Consider the following 24,270-nt stretch of genomic DNA (forward strand, 5'->3'; position numbering starts at 1 on the left):
CTCCTCTGCCTGCCTTCAAACTCCTACCCAACTCCTCCCCCCTCCCATCTCCTCCCCCACTCAACTCCTCCCCTAACCCCAGGGGTTGTGGGGTTGGGGGAGGGGTTAGGGGGGTGGGGTTAATGCACATTTAGCCTGAGCTCAGTTCATGCTTCCTTCACACTTCCTAACACAGGGGGAAGATCAAGGCCTCAAAATTGTTACTGCAATTTAGAAATGCCGTTTGAATGCAAAACAGTGTACTTTGGAGGACAGTCATCTGTTTTGCTGTGCATCTGTGTTCCTGTCTCCAGAAAGAAGGGAACACTAAACAGGCTAGAGTTTGCACTGGGAGGAAGATGAGTAGCAAGTAGCAAAGTCGAGCAATGGTAGTATCGGCACTCCCTGTATCCTTGACTGTCATACCACAAGGGAAATCTCTGTCTTGGAGAGATGCTGCTTAATGGGGCCAGTAAGGAGAATGCTACCTGTTGGTTCCTGGATTCTCAGAGACCAAGAACAGTCGCTCCACTCAAAACTCCAGTCTGCACTCCCAGGGACAATGTTGTCCATAGAGGGAGGTCTGTTGACAACAGCTGCTGGCTAGCACTGCCCCGGAGGAGAACGTTGGCCATGTGGTCCACGCAGAGGTAACTGCTTCCCTCCTCCAACCTCATTTTTCTTGTAGAAAACAGGAAAGCTAGGACACATTTTTCTTGTAGAAATCCCCCAAATTAGTCTTCACTTCTTCTGCCTGAGGAAGCAGGTGGAAGTACCCAAGCATAATTGGGCAGTAAAGAGAGAGACACAGGAAAGCTCCCTGATGACCTTGCTTCAAAATGGGGTTAGGGTTGGGGTTCATGCACATTTAGCCTGAGCTCAGCTCATGCTTGCTTCACACTTCCTAACCCAAGGGAACGTCAGGGCTCTGAAATTATGGCTGCAATATGAAAATGCTGTTGGAATGTAAAACAGGGCGTTTAGCAACAGGGTCACCTGTTTTGCTGTGCATCTGTGCTTGTGGCTCTGGAAAGAAGGGAACAATAAATAGGCTAGAGCTTGCAGAGCTCTAAAGAAAGAGACACAGGAAAGGTCCCTGATGAACTTGCTTTTTAATTAGGGTGTCTTTGGGGTGGCTTTTTTGGTGGCCACTGTCGGGCAGGCAAACGTTGCCTCCAGGGAGAGAGGGTGTTAGGAGAATCTTATCAAGTAGAGTTAGAGCGCTGACAGTATTATACTAGTGTATCATACGTAGTGTCTTTGCTAGCTATTGTGCAGATTAATTAAAGAAGCCTTGGGCCCCTTACCAAGGTTAGTCTCTTGATAAGAGTGTGAGCCTATCTTACGAAACTGGCAGAAACTGGTCCTGGAGGTGGAGAGGAGCCAAGGAACAACTGTGTCTGTGCAAAGACAAGAGGTCAACCAACAGTGACAAGGAAGAGTCACCAATCCTACTGGTTGTGGAGTCTGTTTTCTGCAAGTCACTGGGGTCAGGTGAACAGCATTGTTTCTTGGGGGGGGCAGGGTGTCCAAAAGCGTTGCCTCGGTGTGGGAGTGGTCAAAACCGTTGCTCCCGGGAAGGAGGGTCAAAAGCATTGCATCTTGGTAGGGTGAACAGCGTTGCTTCTGGGGTTTATGGGGGGGGTGTCGAAAAGCATTGCCTCGGTGGTGGTGGTGGGGAAAACATTGCCTCTGGTTAGGGAGGGGTCAAAAGCGTTGCCCCCGGGGGGGGGGGGGTTGAAAGCATTTCCTCATGCTTGGGGGGGGGAGTGAACAGCGTTGCTTCTGGGTTTTACGGAGGGGGTGGGGTTGAAAAGCGCTGCGTGCGGGGGGGGGGGGGGGGGTCAAAAGCGTTGCGCCTGGGGGAGGGGGGGGTCAAAAGCGTTGCCCCTCGGGGTGCAGGGGTGTCAAAAGCGTTGCCTCGGGGGGCGTGGTAAAACACGTTGCCTCGGGGGGGGGGTCAAAAGTGTTGCCTCTGGGGTTGAGTGAAAAGCATTGCCTTGGGGGGGTGAAAAGCATAGTCTCGGGGGGTGGGGTGTCAAAAGCGTTGCCTCTGGGGTTTATTGAGGGGTCGGGTGTTGCCTCTTGGCTTTTATTGAGGGTTTGGGTGAAAAGCGTTGCCTCTGGGCTTTTTTGAGGGATCAGGTTCAGGGTCAGACAGACAAGCCTTGCTTCTGGGGTTAAGTGAAAAGCATTGACTTGGGAGGGGTGAAAAGCATAGCCTCGGGGTGTGTGGGGGGGTGGGGGTCAAAAGAGTTGCCTCTGGGGTTTATTGCGGGGTCGGGTTCTGGGTCAGACGGACAAGCATTGCCTCTGGGGTCGGGGGAACAACGTTGCCTCTGGGGTTTATTGCGTGGTCAGGTTTGGGGTTGGGATAAGTTTTGGCTTACAGTTTTAGTCAGGGCATGGGTTTCAGATTGGTGTTGGGTTACTTGTTGCCTTTGGGGTTTATTTAGGGGTTGGCTGAGGGGCTGGGTTAATGCACATTCAGCCCGAGCCCGGCAAGAGTATGTCTCGCGCACATTGCACCATTCCTAACCCAGGGGAAGTTCAGGGCCTCGAAATTGTTGCTGCAACTTGAAAATGCTGTTTGAATGCAAAACAGGGCGTTTTGCAAGATGGTTACCAGTTTTGCTGTGCATCTGTGTTCCTGTCTCCAGAAAGAAGGGAACACTAAACAGGCTAGAGCTTGCACTGGGAGGAAGATGAGTGGCAAGTAGCAAAGTCGAGCAAGGGTAGTATCGGCACTCCCTGTATCCTTGACTGTCATACCACAAGGGAAATCTCTGTCTTGTAGAGATGCTGCTTAATGGGGCCAGTAAGGAGAATGCTACCTGTCGGTTCCTGGATTCTGAGAGACCAAGAACAGGCGCTCCACTCAAAACTCCAGTCTGCACTCCCAGGGACAATGTTGTCCATAGAGGGAGGTCTGTTGACAACAGCTGCTGGCTAGCACTGCCCCGGAGGAGAACGTTGGCCATGTGGTCCACGCAGAGGTAACTGCTTCCCTCCTCCAACCTCATTTTTCTTGTAATAAAAAGATGTATTAAAAAAGATGTATTAAAAACCCCTCAAATTAGAATGTTGTTAGCTATTTTGAAGTATTTCCCTGAGGTTCGTGGTTTGCCATACTTGCTTTTAATAACATTTTTTTCTACTTAAAATACTTCAGGAAGGTTATGTATACTTCAAAAGCGTTTGGGTGACAGCAATAGTAAATTGTGCATTTCTTTTTCATGTGTTATACTATTCTGCACAATTATACCAAACAGTCCAATTCATAGGAAGTCTGTGATGCAGTATTGCTGCTTGCTGGAAACAATATTATAACTGTTAGTAAACCACAGCGAACTGATCTATGACAGGTATGTAGTCTCTTGTTTTCAAAACTGTGTATTTTGAGAAATACTGTTTGTACATATTGCTGTGAAAATAAAATCTGCTTTTCAGAAAAACAAAACCAAAAAAGGCTGTAAGCCTTATATTTGTACTAGTAGAACAAACAATATAAGTACTTGACAGAAGCCAAGTTTCTAGTCTGAAATCTGCCTGTTTGCTATCACTGTGTTTATTTTTGAAGTTCTAAAGACTCTAAGATACCTAAGTGATCCATGAGTAACTTCTGCCTTGCACCATGGCCCTCTGAGTGCCTTTTAGTGTGTTCTGGAGGTGAGAGCCATCTGAAGTGCAGCAGGTTGTTTTCCTGACTTGCTGTGCTCCCTGGTTGTCCAAGAGTACCTTTGGATGCACACTAGCATCTTCTGTCTTCCTGAGCTGAAGAAAACAAGCATCCTGGTAGTCTTGAGCTAGCAAACGCAAGAGATTAAGCAAGCACGAGGAAAACAGCTGAAGGAAGATTCTAGACTGACCCGTAGTAAGCCTTTGCTCATTAAAGGTAATATGCATATGAAAAAACACTATCATCAAAATGGAAATATATGGAATTGTGGGATCAGCCTACCCTACTGCTGGTCCTCTGTAACGCGCACGCTTATTGAGAGATAAGCTAGGTGAGCTAAAATGACCAATCTTTTCATGCACCTGATTCTGCTGAGCTGTCTGAGCACAGCAGGACTTACCTTCTTGATTTCAGGCTAGCTGGGGACACAAGGCCAGAGACAAAGAGAGACACAGACACACAGAAACTTGGGGCTGTGCAGGAGTAGCAGCTGAGCTCATAACGTGCAGCGTTCCTGGCTACGTTCAAGTGCTGACACAGTGAAAACTCAATAACTGAAGTTATTAGGCAGCTATTTATTACAGCGCCAGGTGTGTGGGGGATCGCTTCACCTAACACACACACCAAGGGTTACTGCAAGGGTGCTTATATTAATGGGATATATACATATTCATCTCACTTCCCCATAAGTCTCTTGCATATTCATCAAGTCTCTGAGGGATCATTAACATAGATTCCCACCCCCAATTCACATGCATACTAGAGTCCTTAGGTGGTTGTCTGGGGTACTCTGGTGGTCTTCTGATGAAGGCCAGAAGTCTTCCTCGCTGCTAAACTTCTGACCCTTCCTTTCTTTTACAGACTTCAGCAGTCCAAGCCAGCTCTTGCTGGTTCTATTATCTGTGTGTATGAACTCTTTTCTTCCCTTATTTTAGGGTTGTCCTGTCCTCATGCTCCCTGCCTCAGTCCTGTCCTTGTGGTTGATATACAACATACTCCCTGTGTGAGCTAAAACCTACAAGATCAACATGCTTTCCCTTGTTCCCTGTCTCATGCTGGAGCTTGTCTACTGTGCCACGAAGCAGCTTGTCCAGCACCAGTGTACCAGTAGGGTTCCCAGTGGCACCAAGTCGGGTGCTCAGGCAGTGTTGCAAAGACCTGCTGTTCCAGTGGGACATGGTGTAGCAACATTCCTCGGAGTCTTTTGCGCTGTTGAATGCACAGCTGTATGCAGAGTCCAGTGGCAGGCAAGTTGCACCCTGCAGCTTATCCCTGGTGCCTTGCAGAGGGCAGAGCACTGCTGTACAGGTGAGAGGAGCGACACACCTTTTTCTTCCCTTCCCCAGCATCCTCTTGAACAGGCAGGTAGGCACACATGTGCTGTACAGGTCCTAGCACCGAAGAGCCTCAGTGCCTCGCTTTAGGAGCCTAGAGTTGCTTGACTATTTCTGTCAGGGAGTGCTAGCTATGGCTGGACAATGGCTACTGCTCTTCCACGGCACTGGCTCAGCCATTCTTGCACAGAGCGTCTGGCTGAGCCCATGCCAGTGGCAGCCCTCTGGCAGGCTCGCTTGGCCTTGCGCTGTGATGCCAGGGCAAAAGACAAACCAGAGACAGAGCAGCATGCCCTCAGACACATTAGCCCTCCCAGTTGCCGTAAGTTGTCTGCATTCGCTTGGCCTTAAATGCCGTAGCTTTCCCAGCACTGGTGTCTCAGTTGGGCTCAGGGACAATGCGATACAAAAGTGTGCAACAAGCATTTGCCACACTGCTCTTCGGTCTCTTTTTGTGCCTATTGTTTGCCCCGTGTGGAGTTGGGATTTGGCCTTAATGACCCATGTGAGTCCCTTTCAACTCAGGATAGGCTCTGATTCTAAACGTGAGATGAGCTGTCATGACAAGGAACAAAAGATACATGGTTTCCTCCGATAGATCAGTGGAGCCAAATTTGAATTGCTTTGTGAGCAGATAGGTCAAACCTTTAGTGTGTTTAGTTAGGTAGAAGGAAGTTTAAAAACCTTTGTATCCCTGATGTTACCTTACTTAATAATTAGTCAGCTTTATCTGGAAGAAAATGAGATACAAGTCTCTAAAGTTAGGACAAGATGACTCACTTTGAGGATGTTGAGGAAGAAGATCAGGTGAGGAACTCATGGTATCCTTGGATGACTAATGACTTGAATGACTAAGCTCAGCATGCATACCTAAAATGAAACAATGAGATAAGAAAGAACCAAATAACCTGAACATGGGCAAGGACTGGGTTCAAGCAGCAAACATAGTGAAGAAGACTACCAATGAACACCAGAAGACCCCAAAAGACCACCAGTAGAAACAATTGTGCATGCATCAGGGACATTTACACATTTTGAGGTCTGGGGAACGGTATGATTGTTAATTATTTCTTGGAAACCGAATGCATATATATATATATTCTGATTACATATAACCCTTCTAGTTGAGCAGCTCAGCGCGCACACTAAGTGGCATGATCCCCTGTGTGCCCGGTGCTGGAATGAAAGAATGTCTGCTTTCTAAAACTCCAAATTGAGTCTTAAAGAATTTCTTCAACCAGCTTTTATGGTAACAGTTAAACCAGATGAGGTTTACCAGGGAGTTCTGCCTTGTACTGTCTCCCCTCCAACATCAGTGTGTTCTGCAGTGATTTTTGCCATGTCCTCTGAACGTCTGCTCCATGGCCTTCCAAGTGCCTCTCAGTGTGCCTAAGAGGTATTGTAAGAGCCATCTGAGGCATACTGGGATGTCCACCTAACTTGCTGTGCTCTCCAGTTGCCTAGGAGTGCTTTTGAATGTACACTAGGGGCCTCCGAGTATGCTCCTAAGCTCCACCATGCTCTGCTTAAGGCAATCAGCTCCTCTGAGCACATTTCTTTGCAGGTCTGTGGCCAGGCACTCAACAGCACTGAAAACAGGACTGGGTCATTTAAGGGCAACACAAGACATATGTAGGCTCTGTGAGCAGAGCAGAAGGTACTGGGACGCATTAGCTTTGCATGGAACATCACTTGCCCCTGGTGTTCACAAAAAGGCAATTCTTAGTAGAGCACTGGAGCAAAAACAAATGGCACTGGACGCTGTTGGTGCACTTTTGACAGTTCCCCAGCCCTCCCTCACCACACCTTAAAGGCACGCATAGTGGAAGTCATAGGCAACCTTGTTTTCATCACATAAACTTAGAGCGACATAGATCTTAGGTTTTTCAAGACCTACCTCCCTGTGAATGAGATGCTTAAACTTCCATACCAAGTAACTTCTGCCATGTTGGGTAAACTTTTTCAACTTTGAATCAAGTTCTGAAACAACTTATTTTTATCAAAATTCTGTAATTACAGTGCTTCTGTAGGCATTTTTTGAAACATTCTATATCCCATTGAGACAGGGAACAAGATAAAGGATGTTGATTCTGTAGGTCTTAGCTACTGTAATTGTATGTTAACCACAAGGACAGGATGACCCCAAAGATAAGGGAGTAAAAGACTATATGCATAGATAATGGAACCAGCAAGAACTGGCTTGACTGCTGAAGTCTGTCAAAGACAGGAAAGGTCAGAAGATTAGCAGCGAGGAAGACTTCTGGCCTTCAACAAAAAACCCCCAGAGTATGCTGGAGGACCATCCAAGGACTCCAGTATGCATGCGAATAGGGGTGAGAATCTATGTTAATGATCCTTCAGAGACCTGATGAATATGCAAGAGACTTATGGGAAGTTTGTCCTACTAATATAAGCACACTGCCAGTAACCTGGTGTGTGTGTTAGGCATAACGATTCCCCTCTCCCACCCCCAGCACTCTTAATAAAGAATACCTGCTTAATAACTTTGGTTGTTAAGTTTTCACTGCGTCACCATAATATCCCTTTCTCTAAGGCTAAGTCTAAAGATGTAAGTTGTTACAATACATTAAAATTACCATTTTAAAGAGGATATTTTCACTGCAGCCATCTCTTGCTCATTTTCACTTTTGAGAGTTTCAGTCAGCATTTAGATGACTGCTAAAACTTAAGGATTCATACTTGCCATGTAGCGTCTTTAAGAATTAGAAGCAATCTATATATGTAAGATCATAGAATCATAATCATTAAGATTGGGAAAGACCTCCAAGATCATCTGGTCCAGCCTTCCCCCTACCACCAATATCACCACTAAACTGATACCAAGTCAGAAGAACATATGGATCTTGAGGCAGTGAAAACAGCTCATGACCAAATCTTTCATCTCATGAAAGCATACTGTAACATTGACTTTAAAAGATATAAAAGAAGTAAGGAAACATAGCATCATTAGAATATTTCTAATACTAATGGTTAGGAGGTGTGCATTAACTGCATAGCATCTACTTAAAGCTCACTATTTTATCTTCGTTTAAGGAAAATTCAACTGCTAATCTGGAAACTCCCTTCCATTTCATTCTTTCAACTGACTGAAGATGAAATGCTTGTAAAAGAAAATGAAGAATTGTCAGTTTTGTAATCGGTATTATATAGGATATGTAATTACTACATAAAAGTTGTCTCTGGCCCTTTAGAGACTGGATACATGTTTTTTGTTTTTCTTTTTTTCCACTACAAAATATTTACCACCCCACAGACAATTTGTAACTTTGATGTCATATCTACATTAAAAAAAAAACAAACCAAGCAAACAAAAAAGAACCTTCATTCATTTTGAAGAAACTTTGTTGCACATTTTAGTTGCCTTTCAGCAAGTGATGGTCTATTTGCAGCAACACAGAAAAGCAGTATTGTAAAAATCCAGTTAAATGATCTCTTGAGCTTAAACTTTTGAAGCTGGTGTAAATAATAAAAATTAAAAAAAAACTTGATATATTAAGTGTCAGGGTAAAAACATGCCAGTATAAAAGGGCTGGGCTATCAAGTGAGCACTTCAGGTCTTTTCTAGTTTCATTATTATTTCAGTAGTTATTATCAGTGCATTAGTGCACACATCAAAGACTGAATTTCTATTGCTTTTAAAATTTGAAAGAAACTGGAAATAAAAGAACCAATGCATGCACAGAAAGTTAAGAAATGAGGAACGGAAGTCTGCTCACTTTTAATAACTGCAAGTAATGTAAAAACTCTTCCTGAAAGTCAGTTTCCAATTGTCTCACTGCATTTGAAATAAAGCTTTTGCAAAGTGTGCTGTAAAAATTGTTTATTAATGAATGTTTTGAAAAAACTAGATTAGGCATTCCAGCTTTTTTAAAGTGTTGACGATCTGTTTTACATATGCATAACAACTGCACAGTTTCTTTGCAAGAAGTATGTACTTTTCATAGGTAATAATGCAGAAGAGTATAAAACACTAAACTATCACACAGAGTCTGCAAGTTTCCTTCTTTCTTCGAATTGCTTGTCTACTACAAGTGAAAGAGCCTGAAGAAATGTTTTCATTGTAACACTGGGGGACTGGAGAACAACAAAACAGAAAAAAAAAAACATTCTGTTAGACCCACCACAGCAATAGGCATGCATAAAAATTTACATACAATGCACAGTATTTGAAAGGGAACTATTTGACTTCCATGTTACAAAATGCTCAAAATTCTAAAAAATAAAAAACTGAAGTTTTATTTTAAACCAGCTAGCATTCTACAGTCAAAGTCAAGCTATGCAAAGTCCTGAGTCAATCAATATTACTGTGGATTTACTTCAAATGTTCGAACAAATATGCGTTATTTATGAAGTGACAGGGTTTTATTTCAGCAACAAAGCCTCAGAGAAGAAATATTAGTGTTCTATCACAACATATTAGTTCTGAAATCAGTCTTCTTTGATCTCCTTTTAAATTATGGGCTGGGGGTTTCATTCTAGAACTTGGTAGAAAGAGTGTCCTTTAGATTAGCAAAATGTTTTAGGACCAATCTTTTACTTCAGGCTAGTGTCCAAATGTCTTCCCACCTGTCTCCAAATCAAACCCAAAACAAGATATACAGAGTAGAATAGACTTACTTGAATATAAAGTGCATGTGCTAGGAAAGGAAGCTTTCTCAGGACCCGGCCACTAAGACCTTCACTTCTTCTATAATAAAACAGACACAAGCACTGCTTAAATGCTACCTATCTACTCTTAAAAGATGAAATTTCCTTTATTCGTGTTTGCCCCATAAGTTCCTCTAAATAAACTCAAATCAAAATACCTAGTATTAAGGAGCTCAATTGCGGCTTTTTTAGCAGAAGCTGGACGTGAACAGACAAATGTGTGGGAGGCCACATGGTACAAAGAAGCAAACAAGGATAGAGAAATATCCGTTATTTGCCTGCCTAAAGCTTACATCATGCTTTTCCCATCACTGTGATGTATCTCATGAATTTGGGGGGGAACGTCTACACTGAAAGTGTATAGTATAGATATAACCTTCCATACACACTTGGAAGGACTTGATAAATTTATTTTGAAGGCTGGACCTCACTGCTAATGCAGTCCATTGATTCCCATCATTTACATACACATTCTACTTCACCTACTTGATATATGTCTCAGTCTCCTCCTAGCATCCCTCTGTGTATGTAGAACCCAATTTAAGTAGAAATTACACATACTTCAGGAATGGAAAGGGGAAGAACAACAACAATAAAACACTTTTTTGACTTGAATGTTATTTTACTTTGTTCATAGAGACCAGCACTTTGGAAAAAAATATTGCTTGATATTGTGAATATAGTTTTATTGTTTCAAGAATTGCTATGCTGTAGAGAAAACATTTGCTTTACTAGCATACTCAGATAACTAACACTCTCCACTTACACTTCATTCCCTTTTTTTTCTGGCCACTTAAATCTTACTACCTAGTAGCAAGGTATTACCTTGCAAGGTATTCAGAGACACTTTCTTGGCAGGAAATAAGGCCAAGGCTATTTCCAATAAACTGCATTACAATTCACAATATCCACCGAAACCTCAGGCATCTCATTAATTCAGGCAGCAATTTAAAGAACTTTAAAGGGCAGAGCAGAAACCAGAAGCAGCACTAAGTCAAGCCAGGTTTGAGGCCAAAAAATGTTTGCCAATCCTGATTGCTTCCACTTACTTTCTGCTGGAAGTTTTTTTTTTTTTTTTTTTTACTAACCCCAACAATATTAAAAAATAAACAAACAAAAAAAACCACAACTGAGACATTTCAGAAATCCAGCTATTATCTAATTAAATTATTTTGAGACATAATTCCACAACTCTTTTATATATATATCAAGTAGAATTTCAAAAAATATTACCTTGAGATTTCTTTTAGTACAAGGCTTAACCTTGACACATTATTTTCTACGAAGCCAATCATCTCTAACTCTCTGAGCGTCAAGAGCTGCTGTCTAGGGTATATTATTTGACACTAGAAAAAAAAAGTTACACACTGTTGTATGAAGCCTTAAAAATACATTCATAATTAAATTCTACAGTAAGAGTGGAAATACAGAGAAGGAATCATTTTTTTGTGGTTTTGTTATTTAGGAAGGTTGATGAAAATATTAACTTTATTAAAATATAATGTTTTACAGTTCTGCTTTCAAAATATTACCTTCATCAGCTCTTCCAAGCAAGAAAGATATATTCTGAATATTGCTGCAGTGGATGGAGGGCCAATATATTGCTTTATGTCAGCCCTGTCTACAAAGGCCATGTCAATTTTCTCCGTAATATTTGAAGTAGTCAGGATAACTACATTGGGATACCTTCAAGATAAAAGCAGATTTTTAGGTCACATGCTCAAGAATTATCTCCTCTTGGCACTGGCAAATTGATGCCATTCTTCTTACAACTCAAGCCATCTCATGCAACAAGCAGTCACATCACTTTTGTCAGCTAGCAATTACATTAAATGATACAATGCTCTCAAGTCAGTTATCACCAATCTATTTCAATGCATTGTCTCTTTCTTTCAGCTATTTCTCAAGCATCCATAGTTTTTAACCTTATTTTAGAAGTGATATAACTATTAGTGATAGAACTATTTATTATGAAGAGAGTCTACCAGTATAGTTTCTGCCATGAATAGTTTTACAAAACAAAGGCTTGTAAATTTGAATCTTTTATCTATGTTCTCAATTTCAATTCAGTAGAAAGTATTTAGTTTAACTGCTAATGTGATACATTCTACTGTGTATGATGTTAGAATGAGCTTCAACTGAGGTACCAACTCACTCTAACAAATACTGAAACAAAAATTTTAATCACAGCTATATTTAGATGAAGCCTGTGAACTGTATGGCTGAATAAGCCACTTGCTTTTAATTAGCAGCAAGACAGGACCAAAAATACCAGGGCACCTTTCTTTCTCCAAACAGAGCCAAATATGCCCAAGAAGTGAGGGAAGTGGCAAGAAAAAAACAAGAGATATGCTGCACTAAATCCAGCACGTGAAGTGGAGCAAGTACCATTAGTGATTGATTCTAAGCCAAATGTTGTACACATCTGCTTGAGACTAACATCTAGGAGCTGTTACTGATGAATGCATTCCTCATTGATCTTATTCTTATCCCTCCGAAGCAGTTACTATGACCATCTGTGCTATATCTCTCCCCAGCCTTAATGGGATTATATTATCTGTAGATTATCAAATCCACATTTGTTCACCTATTCACATGCAAAATATTTTAGTGGATTACTCTAATTACTTTTCATAATTAGCACCATTAATGAATAATAGTTCATTAACCAATTAGGATTAGTATTCTAACTGGGAATTAAGATTTAGCAGAAATCATGAAGTTGCCAGTTACCTTTCGCTGTTGTAGTAACGTAAATTTACCTTTTAATCTGATCTATTTGTGTCAGTACAGCATTCACCACACGAATAGCATCTGAAGGCTCCGTGCCTGCCTTGAAGGCACTGCGAGCTGCTGTGAGGCTTTCCACCTACAAATCCAAAACAAACAAAAAAACCACCCACGCAAAATATTGCATATCTGGAATTATGGCAAATAATACAATACATCTCCAGGTTCTTGAGAATAGTATCTGAAATTTCGCCTTCAAAATCTTTTTTTAAGTACGAATTTAGGGAGAGAGAGAAAAGAATGTCAAGGAAGCAAAATGTAATAAGTGAAATCCCTGTTCAGACAGCAAGGTCTGTCTTCAGTAAATTAAGTAAATGAAAAATTACTGTTTTCAGTAATTTAATTTCTGGGAAATAAAAAGAGCAAAACAAATAAATCAAATTTAAAACAAGCTTCCCCACAGGAACTCCAATATAAGAAAGCTAATAAAGTACTTATGTATTAACTTGCTTATGTGTACAAGACCGTGCAGAGAAATGAGACAATTAACTGAAATCAAATTAATTCTTTTTAGAACTTTACAATTCTAGTAAGAGCACTGTTAATACAAATCCAGGCTATTTAGAAGCTTAAAACAATATTCAAATTATAAAGACACAGCAGCAAGGTAAATGGCATCAAAAAGGTTTTGCTTAATTTTCAACTGGAATTTGTCTGTTAAATCACATTGTGTCCTTCCCAAATCTCTCAAATCTGCCAGTTGAGATTAAAATTTACTCCTCTGCGCAAAATTACGTAACTTATTAAAAAGAAAAAAAGCCTAAATATGATTTTATTACACTTTGAGTATTATCACACTTTCCTACCCATAATTTACTTTCTGCTAAGTTTTAACGTACATCAATACTATTAGAATCATACCTCATCGATCAGTACAAATACAAGAGCATCTTTGTCATCAATTAACTCTTGAATCTTCTGGAACATCTTGGTTACAAGCTTGCCACTCTAGAAAGAGACCATATACGTATGTTTAACTCATCCCATACCATATCACTTTCCAAGTCTTTCCAAATTTAAGAATGGAAAACTCTGTAGGCTTTTTATTATTGTTCTTTTAAGTAAGACACTACCATAGCTTCTATTTAAGTGTTTTCGAACACATTAAGTATCCTGAATAACTTCTGGTGCAAAAACTTATTTTATGAACCAAACTCAACAGATTACAGTGTAGTTTATAATAAAACAGAGTCTACTTAATAAGCTACATCAATACCTACCTCAGAAAACCATTTAGAGAAAAGGCTATGGCTGTTTATCTCGATTAACTGTCCATACTTATACCTAAATTAGGAAGGGAAAAAGAAGCATCAATTCTGTTGCATTGTAAATAAAAGTCAGTGATATCAGTAACTCCCATAAGTCTCACTCTCTCCATTTCAAGCCTGGAATTTTATGAATTTTAGTACTTTAAATTACTTAGTTCTAAAAACATAACACCTGTTTTGTTTTTAATTATAACTTCCAGAAACATGTCGCACTAGAATTTTTCACATTAAATTGCTATCAGGATTCCTTCATTAGAACAGTTTTGGTTGCTATTTCCACATAGTTTAGGAAACTGTTTCCATGTTAATGGCATCATTCTTGTAAGATTTTGTTTAGTATAGCAAGTAAGAACATGTATAAAAGCATGAAGCTTATTTACCATGTGAAGCTTTTTTATTTAGCTATTCATTGCAAAGAAGTTTACGATTAACTCCTCTACTTGTCTGATATATAGACTGACCTCTGCTGACTGTGGCATTCAGACAATTCAAGTATGAAACAAACTGGCACCAAAATTACTACCTACTAAAAACAAGTTTTATTAATCATGAAGATTCAAATAGCAGGCATAATAACCTGTGATCCTTTATTCTTCACAAATGTACAATACGAGCACAAAGAAATGACAATACTGCCACTTGAATTTGGTTTTTGTAACTTGGCTCAAATAATTAGACATTTTAAAAGGATTTATAACACCATAGCTAGTCTCTTTTTTATATCAGATTAATTTTACTGCCAGGCTAGAGCTACAAACCTTAGCGCTTGGCACCAGTTACTTGAAATCAAGTATTAAACATCTTTGGGCTATTAAAAAAGAACATTTAAAAACAATAAAGTGAAGAAATTCCAAAAAGATCACCTGTACGACAATCGTATTGTCAGCTTCTGAGCCAATGCTTTACAGAGAGAGGTTTTACCAGTTCCAGGAGGGCCTGAATTCAAATCAAATTCATACAATATGTTACACAGAATCTGCAACAGATAGTTAATGACACCTAACATCTTTTTAATTACTGTATTTCATTACAACACTAATTGTAGAATTACAGCAGACAGGATTGGGAACATCAGGGTCTTTTGAGAAGTTTGCTTACTCACTACAATTTTAGAGCTGTGCTCTGTTGTCAGCTTTTAATTTTTATGTTGTAAATTATGATTATGTATAATATGCTATATATATGATATGTATAACAGCTTGTACACAGACACCATAGAATTAAAATAATCAAACTCTACAAGAGAAAAGTGTTTCACCCTAGCAAGGCTTATGCTTATTATCATTCTCAAAAAATTTGTGCTTTGCTTAAACTTTTACCTTCCTAAAACATACCCTTCTAACATGCAAAAACAGAAATCGATTATGCCCAGTTTGAACAGCTGTTCACTTTACCAGAATCTACACACTGGGGTAGCCCAGAGCATCTTAGGAAGTATGCTACAGGACAAACTTTTTGGATATAGCTTGAGGCCCTATAAAAGAGCCATACAGATTTTCTCCAAACAGACAAACATATTTAAACAGAACATGAATGTATGGAGATTGATTTGTGGATGCTAAACAAATGGATGACAGCAACCAACTGACAGTACTTCCATTCAGAGTCAGTACCACCATTATATCATAAATGTTGTATTTTGCACTACAAGAGTTTTAGATTTCCCAGTATTAACTTCATTGTGATCACAATAAAGAGCTCATTACCAAAATTAAATATATCTATTATAGATATATTGTCAACAGTCTAAAATAAATAGCTTTCCAAACAAAGTTCATTAAATAGTTCATTGAACTAGATGCATTAAATATTATAACTTAAGTGGATTCATAACAAATACACTCATAACAAACATTTCCACTATGACCTTTAGTTTTTTGAATACCATTCTGGATGACAAAATTGCAATTAATCAATAACATGCTGCAATTTGCAACAAAATGAATTCAGTTGATGTCCATCTCATTTATGGTATAACTTCCACAGTAAAATAGGAGTGATTGAACACTACAACTTAAATGAAATAGTGCTAACGAAATAAGTGAGGGTACTGCCTTTACACTGGACAACAGAATACACTGTTAATAATAGAATACTTGGATCAATTTTGCAGTTTCCTCAAAAGTATTCGTAAGAAAGCCATCATTAATGAATTTTAATATTGCGGAAGAACTGTAACTAAACTGGTTCCTAATGTGCTCAGTAGCTACAACATTTTTCACACTTTATACAAAAGCAGTAATATCACTTAAAAATGAAAATTAAAAACATGAACTATAAAATTTATAATGCATCAACAATAAAGTTCCTGCAAAACCTAGTAAATGTGAATACTGATTTGATTATGACATTACTTTTCATCTAAATTTGTACTGCATTATAATGCTTCCAAAAGCACAGCTGCTATAACACAAGAACACGTATATAATTTTGCTAAACATAAGAAGCGCTATACAAGTTCTTCAGAAGGAAAGTATAAACAGATGGCCAATGAATCAACTTGTTTTAAGACAGATAATTCTTACCATGCAGCAGAACAACTCTGTTCCATGATATCAGGTTGCTGTCAACATTTCTGTCAGAAAACAGTAATGTTGTTGTCACATAATCAAGTAACTAATTGAAGACCGGGGTTGGGGGGGAGAAAAAAGACACAAATTAGAGATGTATCAGCAAATACAAATGGACAGTCTCCTAGTCATCTCTATCATGTACTCAAACAAAAACAAAACAAAAACAACAACAACAAAAATAACTGGGTTTAAGTCTCTCAGACCAAGTCCCAGTTTCCTTCTGCGAAGGTTCGAAATTCATTTCCTCCCTGCCCTCGGGAAAAAGAATAGCATTTACTGAGCACAAATGGAGTCTAGACCTTTTACATGAATAAATTAAATGCTTTTATGGAAGTTAAATTATTTTCATTGTCTACTCTCCCACTTCTAGTGTGTGCTTAATTCACGAGCTGCCCAAGCACAGAGGGTCAGAGAATCAGTTTCTGTTTAACTTTTATTACAAGTACACATCTGTTTAGTCTGCTGTAGTCTACCCATCAAACAAAGCATTTACTGTCACATTTAGTTACTTTCTACTGAAGCATTTGTATCAGCTGCTGTAAGTAATGTGTAGATTGGTTTGTAGGTTCCAAAAAAGCAAAGTTGCATGTACCTTCCTTGAATGCTTATTTCTAAATACAAAATTACTTCATTATCTAGAGTAAGCCAGTAGAGAACTCTTTCCATGAAATGAATATGAACCTGAGGTGTGAATGTATACTGATTATTACCTCTAACACCTGATATCATTTTATTTTCTATTATCATTACCTGTATTGTGCTCCATTTAACATAAATAAGACAATAAATAGTATTCCTGAAGTAACCCATACCACAGAATGGAGCAATTAAGGAGCAGAAACAAAACAAAACAAAACACAACAAAAAACACCCTGAACTTCACTCAGCATATTTGCCAATAGCATCACTCTGTCAAAGTAATATTTAAAAACTTAACAGGAACCATTTCAGAGTCTGCAAAGTCCAACCATAACCAGCCAGTTCCATAGTTTAAGTGACCATTCATCACAGCAACTTTTACAGAAGTTAACTAGTTCCAGTTTTAGTCATTAAAAGCTAGCACTTCCCTTTCTACCAACATACACTTACAGTCAGTGTTCTACTCACAGGTATTTATTACATCAATAAGTCTATGTAGTCTTGTCATTTCACAGATGATTTGGAAAGCAGTTCCATAAATCAGACAAACACTGATATGTTAATTGATGTTTACCTTACAAATGAACAAGTACTAGAATGTTTTGCTTTGTTACAGAGTTTATGATTATAAACCTTTAAGTGAAAATACTGTATCTATGGTGTTATAAACAAGCCAGTAAATTAGTTACGTGTGGCCAAAAACTTGACATAGAAGCATTTTTTTCTTTTAAATAGGCATAATAAACAACTTATGAAATGCTGTCATAAGAGCAACTGAATCACTTGTGACTTTTACTCACATCACAATTTAATTTCAGGTTACAGTTCTACAAACTCTTGGAGTTATCATCACAACCTCTAATGAAAGCACAGAATTTTCAAGCTAGAAAATGACCCCATGGAACAGTTTTGTTTCTTCTGGATCCCTTACCAGCACTCGAACGGGAGTGCACTCACTCTAGTCAAATCATTCAATGCGCATTTGTATGAACAGTAACATTGCAGATTTACATTACCACTAAACCAATCGTCTCGCTGCTGCCAGAAGCACACAGACCAACTCCCATTTTCCTCCACCTAGCTGCACCTACCAGTTTTGTTGCATGACCATTGGCTGAAGTCACACTGAACCAATTCCTGGGACAATACCAGGTGGCAATCAGCCCATCACACAATAAGCTGGACGTTTTGTGATTGTGTTTCCTCAATTAGTTAACTGCAAGGGTAACAAGAATGCCAGTAGAAGGGAAGCACTGAGAATACAGCTGAGAGAAACACTGTTCTCTTTTAGTGATAGCAAGCCACCAAATTTCCTTATCATTAAAAAACTCACACCTATTACACAACAGATCTCTTAGGACCTTCAGAAAACAGAACTGATTTCAAAGAATGCAGCAGACATTTTTCTAGGCCTCTTTGGAGTTAATTTTTCCACCCATTTTCTTCTCCCCTTCTAGGAAAGCATATGATTAATCAGCCTTTTAAAAAGGTGCAGTGTTATAATTAAGTGAATTTCTACTCCATTGCAGAGAACATCAATTACTTTCTTCAAGGCAGGCTGCTGAACATGTCTAAAGCAAAAGTGAAATTATTCTAAGAATTTGTAAGTAGCTACCAAAACAACACCTCCAGAGGTTAAACTTCTGATTTTACCTGTTTTGTTTTGTTTTAAATAAGCTAACATATCTGAAGAAATTAATTCTAATTTGTGGAATAGCCTTCACTGAAGCTTTTAACATGGAAACTGAGATTTTTTTTTGCAAAGCAGACTTCACAGTCATACCTACTCATACACCTCTTGAGATATGATGTTTAACCTCAAAACATCAGCTCCATCTTCCTTTGTTAAGCATACATCAGAAAAGCATGGAAGTACCAAAAATTACATAGAAATTTTGACAACAATGTAAAGCTTTACAAAATGGCTAACACTATACTACCCTTCATAAAGTAGAATTGTAATAAGCAGACATAAGAGTTCTTTCTCAAGTTTGTTATTTCCAAATAACTTTTCCAAAGGATGCAGCAACTTCAAACAGGCTACACTTCAACTCTTACTTCTCCTCAAGCGATTTTAATTGTTATTAATTTTCAACTTACGTGTGATTTTACTTCAGTGTCATATATAAGACTTTCCCAAAGGCCATGGAATTCAGCTGTGGAAGCAATACATTACACACCTGTTTAAGGTAAATGAATCCGAGAACTTGTAATCTATCATTGCAGTGCAAAGCAATTTTCAAATTATTCTCAACTAAAATTAAGGATCAAGAACAGAGCTATGAGAACAATGAAAGTATATGGAAAAAAATACATGTATGATTTTTCTCAAAAAACAAACTCTACTTTTTAACAGACAAATTGAGTAGTTTTACAGCTTGTAGTTCCTTGAATAATTGTGAGCAGAAATTAATCTTCTTCAACCTTCTATCAGTTTTCTATAAAACCTTAACAAGAAAGAAAAAAAGTCAGTATTTAATTTTGTCTATTCAAATATTTTTTCCATCCTGAACTGGAGAGGTAGCTGGCTATATTTTCCAAAGGTAAAGAGCTGCGAAAAGTTGGGCTGGGAGAAGGTTCTACTCCCAAAGTTACGCTCAGCTATTTATTTTACATGAGCATATAAAGGAAGAAAATAAAGAAGCGTGTAGTTGAATAATGTATAAAAAATTAAAGTTGTGATTTTGGAGTATCAATCATTTCTAGCAGTTAGCTTCTACCTTACAGCAGAAGAAAGCAAAGACGACCGTGATGAATTATAAACCACAATAATATGAGAATTATGTCAAAGTACCAGACAGAATTCTTCCCAAAGAGAAATGTTCTGAATACTTTGGCTATCCACAACATAAAAGGAGCAAGAAATGTCACAGAATCACTCCTCGAACTAAAGCTCACAGTTGTACTTCTCTTTCCAGATACAGAAGGCAACTTCCCCAAGCATTAGGCAGCACTAAAAGGCAGGCCATGCTTTGTTGCAGAGGAAGGCCTTATTCTTCTTTCCAGAAAACACTTTGAGGACTCTAGATCTCTTCAGCTTGTTTGTTCCTATCTAGGGGAAAAGCATACTTCGTACATGTGAAGTAAGCTTCACATTTCTCTCTCTAGAAAAATTATTTTCTTTAGGGACAGAGAAAAGTAATCTGCAAGTTTACTGAAAACATGATATAGTCACTGACAATAGCACCAACAGTATTAGGATGACTACATATCTAAACAAAAACTTGCTGTGATTTTCATTGCAATAGGTTGATAGTATGTAACTATGAACAGCTGTATTAAGTTCTCAAAAGAAATTCAGGATAGTATTATTTATTTAAAAGCTCAGTTTTTTTCCCCGGACTACCTGGTTTTCGATACAGGCGTCTAGAAAGCACACTAAAATTACATTAAATATCAATTTTCACAGGGGGAAAAAAAAAAAAAAGAAAAGCAACAGATGAAAGAATCAGACACCTACAAAGAATCGAGTTCAAAGTCACTTCCATTCCTGTGCCTGTTTTGTTGTGTTTCCGGTAAGGCTTTTGTACAGACACTGAAGTCTGAAAATTTAAGAGCATCGCTGTCTTGGAGGCTGGAAGCCTGTAGTGGGCTCTGGAAAGCCAATATTTAAAGTTATGAGTTTCTTGCAGGTATTCAAATAAAAGTTTGGAATGCTGCCTGTAGGGTTAAAGATTTGCATGCTGATTTTGACTATACGTTTTCAGGATTTATTTCATAAGATCAGTGACTTCCAACCACAAATATTGCAGAATTGATATTTTGTGGAACCACCTGTAGCTCAGTCAAAACCATAAAAAAGAAAGGCCTTATATATTGGCTCCACCCACAAAGGAAAAAGTTATTACAGTTGATACACATAATACCTTTAAATGGTAGCCCTATAAACACTTTTAGCCTTTCCAAGATTTTTTTTCACTATAATTTCTCTGGACCTTCCAGAATTATCAGATGGGTGGGTACCTGCAGGTAGCACCCAGTGGTTAGCTGCAACGATATCCTCATTATCTTCTTCCAGGTTTTCAGAGCTTGGCCCTTCTTCATTCAGATGAAAAATGTGAATGGAAAGACTGCTTTTGCTCAAGTCAATAGGCTAGAATAGACATAAAAAGACCTTTAATAAATCGTATTACTGTGTTCAGCTGCGTTCATACTGTGTTCAACGTAAGTACATGGACTTGTTCGAGAAAGTCCAGAGGGCCGTGAGGATGATGAGGGCTGGAGCACCTCTGCTATGAAGACAGGCTGAAGATGTTGGGTTTGTTCAGCCTGGAGAAGAGAAGGCTCCAGGGAGACCTTATAATGGCCTTCCAGTACCTAAGAGTGTCTTATAGGAAAGCTGGAGAGGGATTCTTTATCAGAGGGTGTAGTGTTAGGACAAGGAGTAACAGCTTTAAACTAAGAAGAAATTCTTTACTCAGAGGGTGGTGAGGCACTGAAACAGGTTGCCCAGAGAAGCTGTGGATATTTCATCCTGGGAAGTATTAAAGGTCAGGCTGGATAGGTCTTTGAGAAGCCTGGTCTAGAAGAAGGTGTCCCTGCCCACGGCAGGAGGATTGGAACCAGATGGTCGTTAAGGGCTGCTTCCGACCCAAACCATTCTATGATTCCACGATTCTATGATATTTCTCACTTCAAAGTGAATTAGAACATAAAGTTACAGTACTCAGCTGGCATTCAGCTTTGAAGACTATTGTTTCTTCCTGCTATGGGGTGTAAGCCCAAAAACATAGCTACTTTTTCCCATTTATACCTGTTGGTCTAGTAAAAGATACTCTTCCTACAGACCTTGCTTATGGAATATGACCTTGTTTAGACTATCACAAGTCTACCTACTATTTCACATACTTATTAACAAGGCTGTACATTCTTGATTGTAAATACCTGTCTTTCTTTTAGTTGCAGCTCTGTATCCACAACTGACACAGACTGCACATTGCTGTTAAGGAAACCATCATCAAACTCTGTCCACTTGTAATCACCGAACACGATGTTATGTCTGTTCAACAGTTTTAGGACACTCATCCTGATATCTTCTTTCTTTGCCGTGCTAATAAGAAAGAAATAGCATTATTTATGGCACTGACATTTATAAGGCAACTAATATCAGAATGCTTTATTTAATAAACTAAGCCTACACAGAAAACAGCCTCCATTTAAAAACAAACAAACACCCACCACTATAACAGAAACAAATTATCAAATTCAGTTTGTTTGCACAAGCAACGAGTTTGATACTTTTGCATTAAAGGCACAGGCGAGGGAAGAGTACTTGATCTGCTTGCAGTCATATCAAGGGACCTGGAATGACAAAACTAAAAGCTTTCAAGAACAGAAATCAGTTATGCTGACTGTGTATCATCAGGAACAATAGTGAAACTCATAGCTAAGCTACTAGACTGAGCTTAGTTAGCTTGGAAACTCAGTTATGCTTTCACTCCTAAGGACAACTGATACCTCTGGGTGCTATATGAAGAACTCCAGTAAAACTAAGGGAAAAGGCATAGCTTTTTAAGATTCTAGAAAGATGTTAACTTAAGTTTGCAACTTCAATGCAGTATCTTGTCTTTTCAAGCCTGATGATAGTGGATATTTTACACCTTGACCTTTACAAGACCTTCAACATACTCACCCATAGTATCCTGATAGCCAAATTAGTAAGATAAGGAGTGGATGAATGGATAACAAGGTGGTTGGACTGTCCTGCTCAGAACAATTAGTAGTCCAAGTGAAGCTGCAAGTAAGTATGTGAGGCAGGAAGGGGGTGAGGGAATTAGGACCAACACTGTTTTCACATCTTCGATAACACCCTGGACAACAGGATAGAATGCAGCTGAAACAACTTTATGAGTGACACCAGAGCAGGAAGGACTATCAATATGCAAGAGATCAAGGCTGCCATTCAGATAGAGACTTCTGCAGGCTGACGTAATGGTTTGGCATGAACCTCTTGAAGTTCAACAAAAGTAAATGTGAAATTCTGCCTCCGTACCTATCACCTAGACAGCAGTACAGAACAGAGGCCAAATAGATGAAAAGCAGCTTTGCACAAAAAGACGTGTAGGCACTAGGGGGCAACAAGTTGGTAGTGAGTCAGTGGTATACACCTGCCACAAAGAAGGCCAACCTTATTTTAAAAGGTTGTGCTACCAAGAGTACAGACTAAATATTAAGGGAAGAGATTCTTTCCTTCTCATTGGCTGTCTGTGAGACCGCATCTAGATACAGTGTCTAGTTTTGGGCTCTACTTGTAAAAGAGATATATATACTGGAGCAAGTCCAAATGATGGCCACCAACACAACTGTAAGACTTGATCACATACACAGAGAAAAGCTAGGAGAAATGGGTTTGTTCAACCTCCAGCTCTCTCAGCTGTGGGGAAACTCATGGTTGTGTAAAGAGAACACAAAGCAAGACTCTTGTAGGTGCACAGCACAATGACAAAAGGCAACAGACACAAGCTGTGGCAAGCAAAGTTCCAATCAGATAAGAAAATGTTCTTCCCAGCATGAGGGCAGTGGGTCAAACACTGGATCAGATGTCAAGAGAGACTGTGTAATCTCAAAATATGATTAACCAAGTCCCTGTATAATCTGATCTAATTGGCCCTGCCTTCAGTAGTAAGCTGGAAAGAGACAATTTCCAGAGATCCTTTCCAACATAGTTCATTCCATTTCAGTGTTCCTTTACTGTTTTTATGTGCACATGCTTTTTCCACTACTATGATTCGAACTAAAAATTCACTATAGGTTGCCAGAGACTAAAGGGCAAGAGAGACCTGACTGAATTCTGATGAACTTCCACATGTATTTGAACGTTATCGCACATGTTTGGCAGCTCTTGTTTCAAATCCCCAGCAGTTTCGTCCATCCTTCTCACTCCTAAGGGAAAGCACCAAGAACAAGAAGCAGACTTTTAGCGACCATTATACGACCAGCGGCACCAACAGCCCTTCCTCGCACGGGAACACTGTGCCCCAACCATGTGTCCCCCAGCCCACCGCGGTGACCAGCACCCACAGTCACCAGCACTTCCCTTCCGTCTTTCGGCAGATGCCGGCACCGGCCAGGGGACATAAGGCACGTCGCGAGCGCAGGCATGCGCGCGAACGGCCTCCTCCTCCCTTGGCTAGCGTTACAAGCGGGGAAAGGAAATCACCTCACGTCAGGCGGGGCCCCGAAAACGGTGCGCTGCAGGCAGGGAATACGAGTTCGCAAGGGGAGCAGGAGGACTAAGCAGCTTCTCTAGCCCCTCCGCGAGCAGACCGCTGTGAGGGCTGCACTTCTTCCACACAAACAGCAGCGTACTCAAAGAAGAAGAAAACCCGACGCGCCAGGTC

General features: G+C 39.5%; 2 protein-coding genes across 9 annotated transcripts; one reads left to right on the plus strand and one right to left on the minus strand.

Annotated features, from left to right (window-relative positions):
• LOC310894318 (uncharacterized protein) lies at window positions 1-9,090 on the plus strand. 4 transcript variants are annotated; one of them, XM_083824280.1, is made up of 4 exons: window positions 6-629; window positions 1,337-1,473; window positions 2,777-2,975; window positions 8,047-9,090. In XM_083824280.1, the coding sequence occupies exons 1-4, from the start codon at window positions 433-435 to the stop codon at window positions 8,147-8,149; spliced, it is 636 nt and encodes a 211-aa protein (XP_083680406.1). In that variant the 5' UTR covers window positions 6-432; the 3' UTR covers window positions 8,150-9,090. The 4 variants fall into 4 exon arrangements, 1 of the variants encoding a protein (XP_083680406.1); XR_014579803.1 differs by lacking the exon at window positions 8,047-9,090 and having other exon boundaries at window positions 1-1,468; window positions 2,777-8,037; XR_014579804.1 differs by lacking the exons at window positions 1,337-1,473; window positions 8,047-9,090 and having other exon boundaries at window positions 1-629; window positions 2,777-8,037.
• On the minus strand, window positions 8,326-24,230 carry TRIP13 (thyroid hormone receptor interactor 13). 5 transcript variants are annotated; one of them, XM_083824267.1, is made up of 15 exons: window positions 24,090-24,229; window positions 23,710-23,812; window positions 22,563-22,740; window positions 21,815-21,980; window positions 20,894-21,023; window positions 19,031-19,086; window positions 16,244-16,334; window positions 14,582-14,654; window positions 13,671-13,734; window positions 13,312-13,398; window positions 12,423-12,529; window positions 11,193-11,346; window positions 10,894-11,006; window positions 9,631-9,700; window positions 8,326-9,087 (listed from the first exon to the last, which is right to left on the minus strand). In XM_083824267.1, exons 2-15 carry the CDS (start codon window positions 23,735-23,737, stop codon window positions 8,992-8,994), a joined length of 1,413 nt encoding a protein of 470 aa, XP_083680393.1. In that variant the 5' UTR covers window positions 23,738-23,812; window positions 24,090-24,229; the 3' UTR covers window positions 8,326-8,991. The 5 variants fall into 5 exon arrangements, with proteins under 5 accessions (XP_083680393.1, XP_083680395.1, XP_083680394.1 ...); XM_083824269.1 differs by lacking the exon at window positions 22,563-22,740 and having other exon boundaries at window positions 23,758-23,812; XM_083824268.1 differs by lacking the exon at window positions 22,563-22,740.
• Window positions 24,231-24,270: the final 40 nt, after the last annotated feature.

The sequence above is a fragment of the Anser anser genome, assembly GCF_964211835.1.
Source record: "Anser anser genome assembly, chromosome: 2".
NCBI classification, from domain to species: domain Eukaryota; kingdom Metazoa; phylum Chordata; class Aves; order Anseriformes; family Anatidae; genus Anser; species Anser anser.

What these genes read in the sequence shown, in the direction of transcription:
- LOC310894318 (XM_083824280.1), top strand. Translation starts at nt 433, where the DNA reads ATGCTGCTTAATGGGGCCAGTAAGGAGAATGCTACCTGTTGGTTCCTG. An exon ending in GCCATGTGGTCCACGCAGAG is followed by an intron (nt 630 to 1,336) that starts GTAACTGCTTCC and finishes CGAAACTGGCAG; the next exon opens with AAACTGGTCCTGGAGGTGGA. An exon ending in GCCATGTGGTCCACGCAGAG is followed by an intron (nt 2,976 to 8,046) that starts GTAACTGCTTCC and finishes TCTTCGTTTAAG; the next exon opens with GAAAATTCAACTGCTAATCT.
- TRIP13 (XM_083824267.1), bottom strand. Translation starts at nt 23,737, where the DNA reads ATGTGGAAGTTCATCAGAATTCAGTCAG. An exon ending in GTTCATCAGAATTCAGTCAG is followed by an intron (nt 22,741 to 23,709) that starts GTCTCTCTTGCC and finishes CCTGTTGTCCAG; the next exon opens with GGTGTTATCGAAGATGTGAA. An exon ending in CCACTGGGTGCTACCTGCAG is followed by an intron (nt 19,087 to 20,893) that starts GTACCCACCCAT and finishes TTGCTTCCACAG; the next exon opens with CTGAATTCCATGGCCTTTGG.